Source organism: Paramormyrops kingsleyae, chromosome 17 (assembly GCF_048594095.1).
Source record: "Paramormyrops kingsleyae isolate MSU_618 chromosome 17, PKINGS_0.4, whole genome shotgun sequence".
Lineage (NCBI taxonomy): Eukaryota > Metazoa > Chordata > Actinopteri > Osteoglossiformes > Mormyridae > Paramormyrops > Paramormyrops kingsleyae.
Window position 1 is genome coordinate 14,018,480 of NC_132813.1, and position 17,144 is coordinate 14,035,623.

Consider the following 17,144-nt stretch of genomic DNA (forward strand, 5'->3'; position numbering starts at 1 on the left):
TTCCGGTTTTAAGTTTGTGGATTCCTTCCTCATGTAAAAGTATGTCAAAAAGCACACCGGGTTATATTCATACTCATATGCATTACAGGGAAGACTTCCAACCTGCTGCATGACTAGCCTCTCATGTTAAACGAAATCTGAATAATCTAATAAACAGCTCTGACATGTCCCCTGGGAAAGAGGCATATTCGCACCAAGCCTATCACGCTAAAAATGTCATTCCACCTGACCTGTGGACTGTGGATTTCAGTAATGCGAGTCCCCCCCCCCACCGCGTTAACGACGTGGCACATGACTCAAATGAAGGGTTAACCGGTGCTCCGCTAAGTACAGAGTTATTAAACAGACAAAGAGAAACAGCAGCGTATTTATTATTTATTTTCTAAAACCCAAAATGTCACGCTTACAGCACTTACACAGCATCGCACACAGCTCGACAGATACATTTACTGCATAAACTACAAAAAGTGCAACTAACATGGCGTGCGTAGGCGACAGGACGGGCGTGTCCCGGCGTGTGTTTTTAATGCAGCCGATGACGCTTCTCTCTAGTCCAGAGAAACAAAAAAAGAGAAAAAAACAAGTCTTGGTGGTTAGTCAGGCAGGCTGGTGGGGCTGCTAGAAGCGCCTGGGTGTGCGCTGGCAGCGACGGGCATGAAAGGCGGCTGCACGGAGCCGGAGGAGCGGAGGCTGTAGTCAGGATACGGGGCACCGCAAAACGGGGCCCCGGCCTCGGGGCACGGGGGCGAGGACCATGGCCGATCCGTGGAAACATCACATCATCCATCAACTAAAACTTCGGGACAGGACGCAGAAGATCATGTTTCAGGAGGTCATACGGTCATGTAGGTTCCATAATTTATCCTACCGTTAAGATATGCTGTTGAGGGAAATTACTTATTGCTTTGTTCAGTAGTTTCAGACAGATCAGCATTTTTTTTAGAAACCGAAAATGGCACGAGAATGACAAAGCTACTAGAGGATCGTCTTTAAATGTCGGGTCTTACAAATGCAGGATATGTGTCAGTTTCGGCTTTTTGGTCACCCTTATACTGCACGCATTGCAAAAATCCCAGTATTGACTCCTGCATATTAAATCCAGCGGCTCGCTTGCTTGCATACATAAATGTGGGCATCTGCTTTTGTTATGCACCTGCGTTTGTTATTAACATAACCATCTCTGACACCTTATTAAAAATAAGCGACGGAGATGCCATGGCACCGTCACTCGAGATGGCGTACAAAGTGCCCCACTGTGCATTTCAACAGATCGCACACTGATGTATCTCGTCGCGAACAAGTACTTTTGGATCTGAACCAAGCGGCACGGGGAAAACTCCCCTTCTGTCAGTCTATATACTTGTGATCTGCCTTTGCGTGATTTGTTCAGCCCTGTGCGATTTGTGTTCCCCTTTATTTTCAGATGTCACACTGCTAGAGAAGTCCAATCAAAGGATCTTGATCGCACAAGGCATCTTGGGGTCTGCAGCAAGGTAAATCAGGCACAGGAATGCATGACAGTCAGCTTCATTTTATACCGGAGTCTGTATTTTTATCTACAGTTTACTTCATTGTTGTATGTAAAACATAGGGGTAGTGGGTGTTAGGAGACAGACAGCTTAACACATTTAGCTGAAGTTTGAGGAAGTATGTACCATGTCGGCATTTTCTTGTCAACGCATCCAGGAAATTGTTGCAGTACCTAGAAAAAATTGAATGGTTTTTGTTTGCTCACTGATGAGAAGATCTGGCACTCAGAATTATGCTGTCACTCAACAGTTATCAGTTATCAGATATCAAGATCTTCATTTTTTTCCATGTAACTGCTATGTATGGATATTACAGGGTCCCTTCATATACCTCAAAAGAGTCAATAGTTTCTGAAGATGAGAATAAAGTAAAGGACCTGAAAAAAACAAATGGGGAGGTATGTTAAAATTTAATCATTAATAAAATTGTGACACCATCTTCTGTTTTTGTCACTGTACTCAGTTTCCTTTACGTTACATGTGATTTTTTAACTACAAACGTTCCCCTTACTATAGAGCAGGGGTGGCCAATCTTATCTGCAAAGGGCCGGTGTGTGTGCAGGTTTTTGGGGTAACCTTTAGATCAGTTGTTCAATTCAAGGTGTAAGGACTCTTCAGCCAATCATTCCTCTAATTAGCAATCTAATTAGGGAGTTGCAGCGAAATCTCGCATACAAAGTGGCCCTTTCTGGATAAGATTGGCCACCCCTGCTATAAAGTTATAGTCCTGTTTCATTACTTAAAGGTTCCTCCAAGGGTCATGTTTATTGGCTTCTCTGTGATGTCACTTCCTCTGACGGGAAGTCCAGGCAGCAGTTATTGGTTATGTATCCGAATCTCGGAATAGCTGTAAGATGTCTTCTTCACGTAGCACCACTTTGGAATATCATGCAGATTTGCCCCAGTGCTTGATGCATATCCAAGCTGTTCACACATCGCAGTGATTGATATGCTTTGTGGTTTGATACTTCTGTCAAACAAGATAAGCTGTTAAAATGGCATGAAACTCCTAACCTGACAGTAACTTTATGTTTGCTTTATTGAAAGTGACTTCATGGCAGGACATGAAGCAGAACCATCCAGTCTCTGTTTCATTTCTCTAGTTGGCCTACAAGGTTGTGGAACTTCAGCAGGAGATCACAATCAAAGCCTCCATCCTAGATGAGCAGTATACCAAGTGAGCTTTTTCATCTTCCATTTCAAAGAAAGGTTTGACATCCCTGCAGAAGACCCTGTCTGCATTAATATCTGCCAAGATGACTGAAACAGGTTGGAGGAAGGCTGTTAGAGTGAATGGGGTATAACGTAACAGGAATACTTTTCAGTATTACGGTTCAATGCAGCAGCTCATAATATTGGTTAATTGATTCTTAACCCATGGGTTGCGACCCAAATTTGGGTCACGGCAAGGTCTGAAAAGGTCGCAAGGCAGTGCTGGAAATGTAAACATTTTCAAACCAAACTCCTATGCTGATCCACAATCAGATTTCCCAGCCCCAGTCCTAGAATTAACCTATATTAATGGGTCTTGGGTCTGCAAATGATTAGCGCAAAACTAATGAACACTCAGCCAATCCAAGAAGCCAAACGACAGATGTTTAATTTAAAATTCACTGGCATATCCAATCAGATTTGTGTGATAGGCATTGATTGGCGTAAATTGCAGAGTGCACTGCGTGCTCGATCATAGCGTTAATTCACCTGATATAGGGTCGCAACTACAGTATGCTGCATGGTAAAAACTTGGTCGCGGTGCAAAAAAGGTTGAGCACCACTGATCTATACTTGAGACACGCATATGTGAAGTGTGGACAGTAGCCGGCCCGGCTTGTGAAGAGAACGGCTCATGGTCCTCGGTCTCGCACCACTCTGCAGGATGAGTGAGCTAAAGAAGCAGCTGGAGGCTGCAGAGTGCAGGTTTGGGAAGCTGCAGGCTGAGGTGGTGGAGGTGCGGGACGGGAACAGCCGGCTGAAGCAGGAGTATGACGCCCTGCTGAGGCAGCACCACACCATGGACGAGAAGTACCGCGAGGAGAAAATGCGAGGCACCGAACTGCTGGAGGACATGATCCGGCAGAAGCAGCTGGCCGCCGCCAGGATGAACAGCAGGAACGAGAAGAGAGTCCGGTAAGTGACCCCACGGCAATTACCTCTCTGCCGCAGGCAACCTTGGTGACCATGCAGTGACGCAGTGACGCATGATCACTGTCCATCCCATGTGGGGGGGGGGGGGGGGACTGATATTTTCACCGTCTGTGTAAAATGTTACAGAGTGTCTGTCAACTTTTACAATCACAAGATGAAAAATGAAATGATTAAAATTAGGAGAAAAAAATGATTAAAGTATGATTAGTAATCAAAATACACATTAATTGCTAAGTGTATAAAATACTGTGCTGTTATATTTTTGGATGCTGCGTGTGTTTATAGTCAGTGTGGTATGCAGCCTGTGAGTGTGTATATGTGCATGTAGTCTGTCATCTGCTTACCTGAACTCCCCCTACAAACAGCGCAAGAGTGGCTGGAATCCAGAAGACAGTAGCCAAGGAGAAAGTGCAGGAGTGTGTGTAAGTGGCGGGTGTAACGCTGGGGTTCCTGATTAGCCAGCCCGGGGGCAGCTAGCGGGGGCTCTGGGGAAATCATGCGTAATTGAAGGCCCACAGAGACTAGCTTAACTTCTTAGCTCTGGGGGGCAGAAATTCACCCTGGTAATTAGATGAAGGCACCATGAGGTGAACAGGACTCGGCTGTGCCTTGGTGGGGAGGGGGAGCTTTCCAAAGGAGCTCACGCCCTCACCCATCGTCGTCTTCTCTTTGGGAATGTCAGGTCTCCTAGTTATCACTCGACAGCGGCTATTCACGGCTGTAAGATAACCGTGGTCAATTTTTACAAATACCTGGGGGTACATATTGACAATAAACTAACGTGGGGTGCCCAGGTAGACAAAGTCTGTGTCATGAGCTGTCCGTAAGGCGCATGTTCTCAGCCCAGGGCTGCCTGTATAAGACAAATGTTCATGTCATATGTGCCACCTTATCTGTTGTTGGTTTTTATCAATAGCAATTGCAGGACGTGTCCAAAACAAATTTCCTGCAGGACAATAAAAAGTTATTCTCATCGGGGTCTCACCTGTTTTTCCATCTGTCCATCCGTCTTCCACGCATGGTCAGGGTCACGCTTGGTCAGCCACGTGTGATGAGCTCAGTCGGAGTCCTGATCTGCGAAGGTGCCTTAGGACTGCAGGGCGTTCCATTTGTCGCTCTGACATCGTACAGTTTGTGCCGAATGCACTCACATAATGTTACTGCTTTGCAGCGGCCCTTCTGACACCCTGCCAACAGCAACAGCGCCCCCTAAGGCTAAGATGGATGAGCAGCCGAAGAAAACCCATCCGAGGCCCTTTAGGTAGGAATGGACATTCACAGCATTTTAACGTCACTGTGTTCGCTGGGTCCCACATTGTGCTTCAGAAATACATATATGTGTCTTTTCGTTAATTCTGTTATCTATTTATCAGACTAATCAGAGATTATCATATTTAATTTTCACCATAATTTTCTTTGTTTTGGGACACTGTAATTAAGCTTGCTAGCATGGTGTGTGTGTATGTTTTTTTTTTTCCAGTGCAAACTAATATCTGATGCCTTTCCAGGTCCGCCTCAGCCTCATCACCTCGGATTCTCGATTCTATCAAAGAACTCTTTGAGTACGTCACTCCAGAAATATTAAAAATACTTTGTTTTTTTCACATTTTTGAGCTGGAGAGTGATGGGCGGCGGCAGTGTCACCGTCTCTCTGTTTTCGAATAGCTAGAGGAGCACAGCACACAGCCATCGTTCAGTCCTCCAGGCGTCTCCGTTCCGTCGTTATTGTACACTTTGCATCGGATGGCAGTGAAATGCTGAACTGTGGTTGCTCTCTCCCCAGTAAGAAGAGGCGCGGTAACTCAGTCTGCAGTCTGGAGGAGGACTTCTGTGCCCCCATGAGAGTCTGTTTGGTGGCAAGGGTACCCTGCAGGTCCTTACATGTGCTGGTAAGCATGCCATCCTTCGGTGGTTCCCCCCCCCCACACACAGACACACACAGACACACCTTCCTGAACAAGTTTTTCAACTTTTGTCATGCGTGAAAAATGAAAATGACATGCGTGTCATGATTTTCTATTACTTGTATGTGTGTCATTAGTTTGCACTGATTGGGCTTGTGTGGTATTACAGCAGGGGTCTCCAATTCCGGTCCTGGAGAGCTACTATCCAGTAGGTTTTTTATCCTACCCGGCTTCTGATGAGCCACACCTGCTCCTGGTATTAACCTGAGAACTAGTGTGGCTCATCAGAAGCCAGGGAGGACTGAAAACCGACTGGATAGTAGCTCTCCAGGACCGGAGTTGGAGACCCCTGTATTACGGTATAGCGATGATGTAGTGCAGTGTTAGCGATGTTGTAGTGCAGTGTTAGCGATGTTGTAGTGCAGTGTTAGCGATGATGTAGTGCAGTGTTAGCGATGTTGTAGTGCAGTGTTAGCGATGATGTAGTGCAGTGTTAGCGATGTTGTAGTGCAGTGTTAGCGATGATGTAGTGCAGTGTTAGCGATGTTGTAGTGCAGTGTTAGCGATGATGTAGTGCAGTGTTAGCGATGATGTAGTGCAGTGTTAGCGATGATGTAGTGCAGTGTTAGCGATGATGATAAGATAAAAAAACAAATCAAAGAACAACATGCAGGCTTTGGTTAATGCCATGAAAACAAAATGGTCCAGAACAATCTTCTGGGGGATGTTCTACGAAGCAGTATTTCTCAGTTAGCTGGGTTTACTTAAGCTAGAAGTCTTGATTGTCCAATAAGAGTTTAGCTAAGGATCATTCCTATTGGACGATCATGACTTCTAGCTTTATTAACCCAGCTAACTGAGAAGTCCTGCTTCGTCTAATACCTGCCTGGGGACTTTTCTGCTGTGGCGTGGTTACCTCTCCTTTTTGGGGGAACAAACTTTGGAATTTGAATGGTGGCAAACAGAGATCATAGGTGTTAGGCAAGAAAATATGTTAGAACTTTAAAAATGGTAAAAGTTAAGATGAGAGATCAGGAGAGTTACGTACTTTGGGGGCCGATGGCAGGTGTCGGTATTTTAATAAACTTTACGGTGGTGATCAGTGTCCATCGGAATGGATTAATGATCCCACTCAATGGCGGGAGGTCTCGTCGTATCCTGATGTTTATAACTACACCATCGAGTCTCCGGCTCATGTCGATTTCTTGTTTTCTAGAGAGTTAAATGTAGCTGCCTTCTTAGTCTCTCCACGTTGTTTACTTTACTGCGGTTAATGTTCAGATCTAGTTTAGCAGCTTCTTTATTTCATAACCTATTGTGTACCTGTATTGCATAATTATTTAATGTTGACATATTATTTACCAGTGTTGAAGTGTTTGCTGTAGACATAAACAAATTTGCAGTCAGGGTCCCCTAGGTTTCCTTAAAGGTCCTCCCTCCACCTGGAGCCGTAACATTTCTGTCATAGTCTCCTGGTCTGTCTGGTCTTGGTCTCCTTTTCCCTACTTGTTAGCAGGGAGAATGGAATGTGTGGGTGTATTTTACTATTGTCGGTGCAAGACACAACACAGCGACTATTAGGCATGATAAAAACCCATATCTCCTGTTAGCTGCCAGTCAGTTTTACTGCTTTATTTTTCCACAAAAAGGGACGTGTCCTCCAGAGCCACTTCAAGCTGATGTGAAGTTGCCGTGGTATCAGACTGCTGGGTCACGCGCAGCATACGTGAAACCTAGTGCGCATGCGGCCACAAATCGGGCAGGTGCTCAGCTCGGGCAGTGACAGTGGTGACAATAAATGAAGGGTGATCTTTTAACTCTTCAACAAGGAGTTGTCTCCACATTTTTTCCAGCGCTCAGCTCCCACACTAATGAGCCCATTTAGGTCCCCTCTCAGATTCTGGAGTTTACAGTAGCCTAGGTCATGTACTTTTTAAAAAAAAAAAAAAAATGTTTAAAATCATCATATACCTTATACTGGGGTGAAATGTCCAAAAGGTATGACGGTATGAAAAAATAGATACCGTCCAAGCCCAAACCTAGCCAGAATGTTCTGAAAACAAAAATTTTAAAGTTCTGTGTTTAAGTTTCCATGTCCCCACCCCCCCCCCCCCATGTGTTGCTGCATTTTCTTCTGCTGTCTGGAGCAAGTGTGGAATCACTGGATAAATGGTCTGAACTAATTTTTGCGTTACTTCCTTTAGCTTTGATGTTTTAAAATGATTCCTGCCTATTGGTCTCTAGGATGCACATGAACAGGGCATTAATGCTGTGCGATTCAGCTCCAGCTCTAACTTGCTGGCTACCGGGGGCACAGACAGAGTTATCAAACTCTGGGACATCAGTGCAGGTACTGAGACACCGTATCGTCCAGCAGATGGCAGTATAGTCGCGCTGTCCGAGTATCTGTAAATTGGCAGTATAGCTGTGAAATATAGATGTCCAGCAGGTGGCAGTAGAGTACATTAACATTTGGACAGACCAGTAATAAGAGAGTATTGTGTAGATTAACTAACAAGGAAAGTCTAATGTTACATAACAACAGTAACTGTATGAACAATGTCAAACAGTATTAGGTGCCCATATTAAATAATGCTTTTATATACCAATAGCAGCATATGTCAGACATTTCAACTATTTAAACACATTGTTTTTGGTCACAGGAACGTTACAGAACCGAGGAACTCTAGATGGCAGTAACGAGGGAATAACAAGTATTGAGTTTGACCCAACTGTAAGTATTTATTTATTTATTTATTTTTTACAGGCAGTCCCCAGTTTAAGAACGTCCACCTTACGGATAACTTCTACATATGCACGGACTGCCATAAATCCATATTACATTAAAAATTCAGGTTAATGGTTATTATTATTACAATTATTTTTTTTCCGACTTACCTAGAAACTCGACTCGACAGACATACTTAGGGTATGGATCTTGTTTGTAATCTAGAGACTGCCTATATATTCTAATTTAATAGAACACGTTCACTGAGTTACATATTTGGTACAGGTGATGTCCAGGTCAGTTAATTAAATTTTTGCGTAGCACTTTTCCCATCCACTGAAATATTCTGAATCAATGGCCATTTACACAAAATGTACTGAACATATTTAATTTCTCTACATTTATTTTGGGAGGAAAAGCAAATCATTGGTTGTAATTCCCGTTTTTTTAATTATAGGGTACCAAAATTCTAGCAGCATCATACGACAAGTCTGCCCTCTTCTGGAGGCTGGATAGCTGCTCGCCCAAGGTAACCAGCTGCCCAGTGAACAAACAGATTCAGTGCTACCTGTTGTCATTGTGTGCAGCCAGCGTCCTGTGTGGAGGAAAATGCTGATATTGTGTGGAAAACAAGTGGTTGCTTTGAGGGCAGCATGCCGTGCATTGTCCTGTTTCCATCACTGAAGCATTTTTTTCCTTCTAGATCTTAGTCAAGGATACAGAATTTATAATTTTAAAGAACATGCAAAGTTTACACCATAGAGTCACAGCTATAGAACTGAAATTTTCTGGGAGAATATCAAGAGAAGGGCTGCGGTTTGTCTGTCTTTGTATTGTTGTTTTTCTGCGCGTGTCTGTAACTGAAGAGGTGTAGCGGGGCAGGTCGCTGTGTCTGCACCCTGGTTCTGAGCACGTCGGCCCTGTCTTGCAGTTCACTCTGACTGGCCATTCGCGCAAGGTTACAGCCGCCAAGTTCAAGTGCAGCCTGCGGCAGGTGGTTACGGGCAGCGCCGACAGGACCGTGAAGGTGTGGGACCTCCAGCGGGCTGCCTGTGAGTCACGCACCCGCTGAGAGGTGCTTTCTGACCCTCAGTATGACTTCAACGCTTAACACTGTGGTGATTTGTTCTGTAATGATAAAATTAGGTATGAAATCAGCTGAAGTTAGTCATTTTCTGGTAAAAACATTTGTGACTAATTATGCACGATGTAAACAGTGCATTTTTAATTAAAATTAAAAAGCAGCATGTATTTTAATATAAGAATCCCTGATCCTATCTGTGTGCCTATCTGGCCTCCAGTCTGTTCCCCTGCCAGGAGCCGTGTGATTCCTGAGAGAGGTTCCAGGGCAAATCTATGACTGGGAGATGGATGGATTGATGGTTTTAGTTATTTGAATAGTGGCTATTTTCCCCTCCCTCATAAACCCACTCCCCCCACCCCTGGAAAGCACAGGGTGGGGTGTTTTACTTGGGCTGGTACCCTGCATGTTGCCCTTGTGTCTCATGCGGCCGCGTCGTCTTTCTTCCCCATGTCTCTCCGAAGGCATACAGACCATCGAGGTTATATCCTACTGCAGCGACGTGGTCTGCACAGAGTACTTTATTATCAGTGGGCACTACGACAGGAAAATCCGCTTCTGGGACAGCAGGTACGTCAGGCTGCAGCGGACAAACGGTGTGAAGACATTGATCCCTTGATGAAATTGAAAGTGTAGAATGAAAAACGTTCTTAGGACACTAGCATAGAAAAAATAGCAGGCTAGAGATGACAAGCAAAGATAACCCCTGGGTGCTCTCTGTAGATCCATTTTAAGGAACAATCAATAAACGATACAGATTAATTATATGCAGTAATCCCTCAATTAAACAGTTTAAGAAATAAACTGAAAATAATGGAATAATGGATTTGCATTGAAATTCAGCTGTTTAAGTTATAGTACAAGTATAATGACTCGACGGGCCGTCCACAGCCAAGGAAGTAATTCAGATAGTGCGAATGTGTTGTATGTCGTGTATGAGGGATGATTAATTCCATATTATAGGTAACTTAAAGACAAATGTTTTTGCTTTTGTATTCATAGGTATAGTTGTACTTCTGGTTGTGCTAATTCTTTTTGTCAAATCAATATTTCGCAATGTATTAATCAAAATGCAGTTCCCGGAGCAAAATATGCGAGTTAAATGTTTTAGATGTCGCTGCCGCGACCAGCGGTCCCTGTTAAGCACTCTGCGGCTGATTTAGCAGGAGCCTAAAAGCCGTCCTACTTTTCGGGTCATTAATTGCCCAGTTGTCATGTGACCTCACCATTAACGGGTCATTAATCGCCCAGTTGTCATGTGACCTCACCATTAACGAGTAGACGCTGCCATCCGACCTGTCCTGGTCACTGAGGCTTTTCATATGGAGAGTAAACTTAAATCACTAATGGTGCACATATTCGTTACCTCCTGATGTTATTGGGACACCTACGTGCACGATAATGACATCAGCACTCCCCAGGAAGAGCTGGGAGGCTAACATCCTGAAGCACTGTTACTATGTAACAAAATGCTACATGTCCTTAGCACATTTAATACATCTTAAATGACACTCTTCTGCGTTGCATTTTATAAGTTGATAAAAAAAATCTTCATTCAGTACTACTATGTGTTCTTTGTTAAAATATTAGCATTTTTTTCTTACTAGAATGGTACATTGGAGTTGAGTTGGCCTTACACATGCATGCGGAATATGCAGAGACATGTCTGAGCTTGTTTATGGCACCCGGCACTTCAGTAACAGAGTATCACCCTCATTGCTGTTTGGGTTACCGTGTGTGTGTGCCGGTTCTCTGATCGCGTACCATACCCTAATAAAGATAAAGCCTTCGTTTGCCAGAAGCTGCTCTCATGAATCCTACAGTGGCCGTCTCAGCCCTTACATCCCATGGTTGCCTAGCAACAGCCGGCCTACATAGCTGTCCCTGCACTCCCGTCTTAATGGGATTCCTCAGTATTTCGCAGCGTATAGAAATGTGAGCCTGTTTTAATTATAAGTATGTCTTCATTCATTAGCGTGAGTCGTAGAATTTTTAGATCGTAGGATCTTCCGATTTTTGTGCCTCCCTGTCACAGACTTTGGATAATATGGCGTAATTAAGGCTTCGCTTTACGCATCTCACCTCAGTGTGTCTCTGAAATCTGAAATGGTGGGAAGCTTTGCTATTCTTCTAATGCGACACGCACACACACACACGCACACACGTAATCCCAGAACCTGCTCTACTCCCAGGGCGGCCAGCTGCACCCAGGAGATCCCGCTGCAGGACAGGGTCACCTCCATGGACCTCTGCCCTGACCACAGGCAGCTGCTCAGCTGCTCCAGGGATGAGAGCCTGCAGGTGGTGGACATCAGGATGAGCAGCTCGAGGAGATCGTTCAGGTAGCCGGAACCTGGCCACGTTGATGTCTGCAGTGTAGAATAACGGCTACCTCCCACACGCAGCCTGCTGTCAATCTGTGGGTTATCAAATGATCAATAGAGACCCGAATGGATGGAATAATCCTTTTCACTGCTTGGGGGATCTCTGTCATTATTAACATGCAGTTATGTAACCAAATAAGCATGGAGAAAATTTACTGATTCTGAATCCTAAGCCAAACATGTGCACATAAAATAGTGTCAGAGTAATACAGTAGAATACAATTACGATACAGTACGAAATTGTTATTAGAGGAACGTTACTTTGAAGTAACGGCGAAATCCAGCCTGAACTTGAAGACGTGCGTGTGACGTACTGGCTGTTCTCACAGTGAATTAATTGGCTGGTGCTGTGGACTTAATTTCAGAGGAGAATGTAGGAAGCTGATAATGTAGGAATCTGATAATGTAGGAAGCTGATAATGTAGGAATCTGATAATGTAGGAATATGATAATGTAGGAAGCTGATAATGTAGGAAGCTGTGACTCTCCCCAATGCCCTGGCTCAGCCACCAGCTCACATAACATTTCCCCTCAGTGTTGAAGCTCTTCTGTGAGATTTTGTGTGCTTTAGTTAAGTCGAGCGTTATTTACTTCACTCTCCAGTACTGTTTGCCATCATGTAAAACATAGCTTCTGTTTGTTTGCTCCCCTCTGAGGAGTGTGGCGTCTCTCTCTGACGGGGTAAAGCGTAGTGCAGAATTTGTGCTCCGCCCATAATATTTTTGCTTCTCTTAGGGCCGACGGGTTTAAGTGCGGCTCTGACAACACTAAAGCGATATTCAGGTAAGCAGGCATGAGTTCTCAGCACTTGACCTTTCAGACCGAAACGGCCCCCCTTACACTGCCCCCCCCCCCCAGCCCTGTGGTGCTGATTTCCCTTTTTATGAGATTCTTTGAGAGCTTTCCGTGTTTACAGTTTATTACGGTATTTGAGTTGCACTGAATTTCCAGCCATGCATGCAGTTTCTCTAATAGCGTATCTCTGTGCTGTACGTCATAGTATTCTGCCCTCTACCTAAGTTTACCTAAGTTTGCGGACCTCCTGGGTCGCTGTCATTTGGCAGTCATTCTGTATTGCAGTATACAGTTCATAAACCGTAAATAGGAACCCCAGCAAGGCATATCTTACAGTGCTTGGTCAGATCAGGTTGTTACCCATCACAAAACTGTTGTATTGTAGGATGGCTCTCTAGCTCGTAGGTCTTAACTCTGCCCCTTTCTGTCTCTCTATCCCGTCCACATACAGTTAGCTGGAATAGAGAAGAGCTTATTTTTTAAAAATGAAACTGTTCCTTACGTCTATGCACCATATCCACTCAGTTAGTATCAGTGTCTCCCAGGAGCAGTCCTGGACATTCAGGACCCTGCTGAAAAAGCTCATGATAGCTAACCAGCTTAATGTGTGCTTTCGCAGATTGGTTTGATGGTTTAGCTGGTGATACCAGCATATGATGGCCATTCTAGCCGACTTACTTGATCGTACCAGCATGACCAGCTTGCTAGGCGGGCCACACCAGCATGACCAACTGGTGACCCACCCAGATAAACTGTCAAAGAGCAGCAAGAGCTGGGACATGATCTTAGACCAGCTAAAACCAGCTACCATAAGCTGGTTTTTAGCAGTTTTTTGTTCAGCAGCGGAATGAGATCCCAGTGCATCACAGGAAACTCACGCAGTAGACCACTCACGCTTTCAATTTACTCAATGTATCTTTTTCATAAACGTGGAGGAAGATGATCATGCTGGTGTCCATAGTGTTGGAAAACCATTGGTTAGACTGTAGACATGACCTCTACCCTTCCTACTCCCCAAAGCCCCGATGGGAGCTATCTGGCGGCCGGTTCGGCAGATGGGGCGGTCTACATCTGGAATGTGAACACTGGGAACCTGGAGACATGTCTTCCTGACAAGCACAAGTAAGTGGTCCCTCGCAGGCCGCGGTCCCGCCATGACATCCGCTACAGCAGGAGCATCTTCCAGGAAGGCCTCGCAGATGTTCTTCAGAGCCCGTTGTCCCTTCGGCATTCCGGCCTCGTCTTTGCGTGTCCCGTGGCTGCATCCTGCCCCCTGAGCGCTTGTCAGCTTCCTGCTTTGCCTCCCACCCCCATCTTTCCTCTCTGGCTTGTGTGCTTTCAATAGGGACCCTTCTGGATGGCCGCCAACCAGGCGGGCATCCATTCAGTTAGTTAGGATTCAGGGCGAACGCCGTGCCGGGGCTTCCGAAGGACGGCCGCATCCTTCCCATTCCTAGCTTGGCTGTCATTCCAGACTCATCACATCACTTACCATTAAACAGCGATGAATTTCGAATCATTCGGTTTAGTTTGAAATGACAAGCCGAGGTCGCGGGCGTACGCTACGTACTTTGCAAACCCGTGACTGATGTGCTTGTATGTGGTGAGCGAACTGACATGCCCCGCCTCCCACAGCTCTTCCATCAACGCCGTGTCCTGGTCAGTCTCCGGGGAGTACGTGGTGAGCGTGGACAAAAGTCGCCGGGCGGTCCTGTGGAGCGATATCTGATGGGTGGATGCGGCCGTTGCTCCCCTGGATGATGTTGGACAACCCTGATGTCTCGTTGGTATCACGCACGCCGGACTCCTGCCTCAGATAACCAGCAGTGTTTCTCTCTGCCACCTTCAAGTATACAGGACAGCCAATAAGTTGGGTTTGATGGTCATGATGGCAGTGCGGAAGCTGCATGTCCGACTCCGTAAACCACGAGTGCAGCTGCTTTATTAAGAAGCAGCAAGGACACTTCACCCTTTGAAGTTTCCTTATGCCTGCAATTGGAAGCACATGATGTTTTCACTTGTGCAGCCTTAAGGTCATGTTCCTTTTGGGCAAACAGAATCTTTCTCAGCTGCTTGTTTCCCGTGTGTTTTCCTGGAAGACATCGAAAATAGCACATAATAGCTTTTCTTTGTGACGTGGAAAGGAGCTGCATGGCTCAAGGCCGAAGTGATGGTCTTCAGCATCTTTTCTCATCGGGCACTTTGTCACGGTATAGAGACGACCTCGCCATGGGTCAGATTTTCTCTTGCTGTGATGCCTGCAGTCGGTTTTCCCATAATACACTGGGACACAGACTGTGACACAAGTGCTGGTGGGACATACAAGCTCTGCACAACGACGCATTAAAATCCACCCACGCCGAAGGACAAAGCCGGTTAATCATTACTGTCGAATGGGCCCTTGGTTACCCAGTAGGAGTCCAGAACCTGGGCTGTACACATTTACACATTTACACATAACACATCCATGAGTCTGATGCAGAAAACAGTTTACTAATTTACAGCAAACTGAACCAGGGTAGCAAACATGTCAGAAAACAAACAGGACATGTTACATGTCGACTAAAACTAAAATGATTCCCTAAAAAAGAGCCAAGCCAGCGCGCAGCCAGCAAACTCTTGGCGAACAAGAGACTTTTCTGTCTAGGCTTTCAGGGAAAGCGTGTTGAAAGGGTGTTTCATAAAAGCACTTTGCTTCTTTCAGTTTTTTATGCGTGTAAATAAAAATACATGCACAACGGAAACCTGCCCCTTATAGAACGTGGCCTTATAGAAACCTGTCAGCTCTCTAGAACGTGGCCTTATAAAAACCTGTCAGCTCTCTAGAACGTGGCCTTATAGAAACCTGTCAGCTCTCTAGAACATAGTCTTATAGAAGCCTGTCAGCTCTCTAGAACATGGCCTTGTTCTGTCATCTTTATGGATTTTTATGGGGAACCGCTTCTTAGGTTTACAGTCAGATTTGCTCTGCAAACTGCATCAATTAGTTTGATTGTAAGAATTTCTTTTCCCTAATAATTTTATTATGCTCTTTTTTCTTGTGGTAACTGTGGATTGATTGCCTCAGAAACAGAAGCACAGCTGACACACTGTGACGGTTCCTTGGCTCTGGGCTGTAAACTGCATTAATTCTAACAGCATTAAAATATAAATAAAACAGCACTTAGTCCCATACACAGTTCAGTTTCATTTTGGAGATTGTTTTTTGAAGGGACAGTAATATCATTTGTGTTTATAACTAACAATGTTTCTGGTGGAAAAATAATAATAAAGTATTGATTACAAATTTAAAGTAATTTGCTACAATGTTAAAATGAGAATATTTTACTTTTTTTTTTAGCAAAGAAATATTGTTTTGGTTTTTAAGTATGAGTAAGTATCTGTGGAGAAAAGCCATTTTGATTATATCTCAGCTGCTAAGTGATGCTTCACATCAGCTGTGAGTCGAAAGTTAATATTCTTTTATTGGATCTTTTTTTTGGCTAATGTGGTCACGTCGTAGTCATCAGCAGTGCTGAATTTTAATAAACAGAGATGAGAGTTTTTCCTTTGGTAGAGTTGTGGATTTATAAATTTGATTTTACTTTTTAAAGAAATGTATATAATTACACAATACGGTCATTAAACAAGTGCCTTCTTTGATTTAGTGTAGGGGAAAAAACATTTGGACTTGGATTTTCTTTTCTTAGAAACTGCGTATGTTGCACATGAATAAAATACTTTAGCAAAACCTGTTTGTCTTGCATCTGTTCTCGATTTTCATTTTGTTTGGTCCATTTCACATATAATTTATACTGAAAATAGCATGACCTTCTGAAAATCAGGGAGATAAGCGCACAAAAATGGCTCATAATCCATACAAATATTTGTACCTTCAACAACTGGTCTCTTATAAAATATATTCATTGACCTCAGGGCTATATGTGGATGACATTATTGTGGAACAACTCTATCCATAATAAATGGCTGAAGGATGACTGGACGGGTAGGTGGATTATTGTGGCTCAAACTGTCTGATTGACTTAGATCAGGAAACATACAATATAACAGAAACAAATCATATGCCATTTAGTTACATGACTTTTTTAGGCCTAGTGTTGAAACCAAAAGGCATCATGACGAATTTACAGTTGCCTTTCTCCCATATGTTCAAACATGCAAATGGGTAGAAAGTGGATGAAGCTTTTAGAGATCAGTTTGTGTTCAGCGTGTGCTGTGCTCACAACAGCTGGCGTGCGTCGGTGCAAAGACACTTCTTTCGTAAAAATAGCATTTTGTATAATTTGCTCTGTCTCTGAAGAAAGCAGCTTAGGAAAGGGAGACAGTTTTAAGTATTTATCGTAAATAATTATCTTGATGTTCTTTTCGCTCTTAAATCACACATCCTCCGAGCATGTGGATCGTCGCCTCTTTACATCTGTTTTCATCTGACGTCTTGATCTCAAGACACCAATGGCTCACATCTTCAGCACCCTGCCGTCTTGGTAACCGCGATAATTCTTGTTGTTTTTGTGTATGTGGGAAATCGCAGTATGATGATGAATTTGTAGTTGCCAGTTGTTTGTATGGTTTATAGTA

At 44.2% G+C, this 17,144-nt stretch overlaps 1 protein-coding gene across 2 annotated transcripts; it reads left to right on the plus strand.

Annotated features, from left to right (window-relative positions):
- The first annotated feature begins 302 nt into the window (after positions 1–302).
- Positions 303–16,296, plus strand: LOC111841480 (protein Atg16l2-like). 2 transcript variants are annotated; one of them, XM_023807233.2, is made up of 18 exons: positions 304–845; positions 1,424–1,493; positions 1,846–1,927; positions 2,633–2,706; positions 3,405–3,656; positions 4,040–4,096; positions 4,846–4,935; positions 5,183–5,236; positions 5,458–5,563; positions 7,823–7,928; positions 8,242–8,312; positions 8,764–8,835; positions 9,238–9,358; positions 9,852–9,957; positions 11,580–11,729; positions 12,507–12,554; positions 13,587–13,688; positions 14,202–16,296. In XM_023807233.2, exons 1-18 carry the CDS (start codon positions 755–757, stop codon positions 14,293–14,295), a joined length of 1,746 nt encoding a protein of 581 aa, XP_023663001.1. In that variant the 5' UTR covers positions 304–754; the 3' UTR covers positions 14,296–16,296. The 2 variants fall into 2 exon arrangements, with proteins under 2 accessions (XP_023663002.1, XP_023663001.1); XM_023807234.2 differs by lacking the exon at positions 5,183–5,236 and having other exon boundaries at positions 303–845.
- Positions 16,297–17,144: the final 848 nt, after the last annotated feature.

Bases quoted from the DNA above. Each gene is read 5' to 3' on its own strand.
- LOC111841480 (XM_023807233.2), top strand. From the start codon at position 755: ATGGCCGATCCGTGGAAACATCACATCATCCATCAACTAAAACTTCGG. The intron at 12,555-13,586 runs GTAAGCAGGCAT...TACTCCCCAAAG, and splicing joins AACACTAAAGCGATATTCAG to CCCCGATGGGAGCTATCTGG. The intron at 13,689-14,201 runs GTAAGTGGTCCC...CGCCTCCCACAG, and splicing joins TGTCTTCCTGACAAGCACAA to CTCTTCCATCAACGCCGTGT.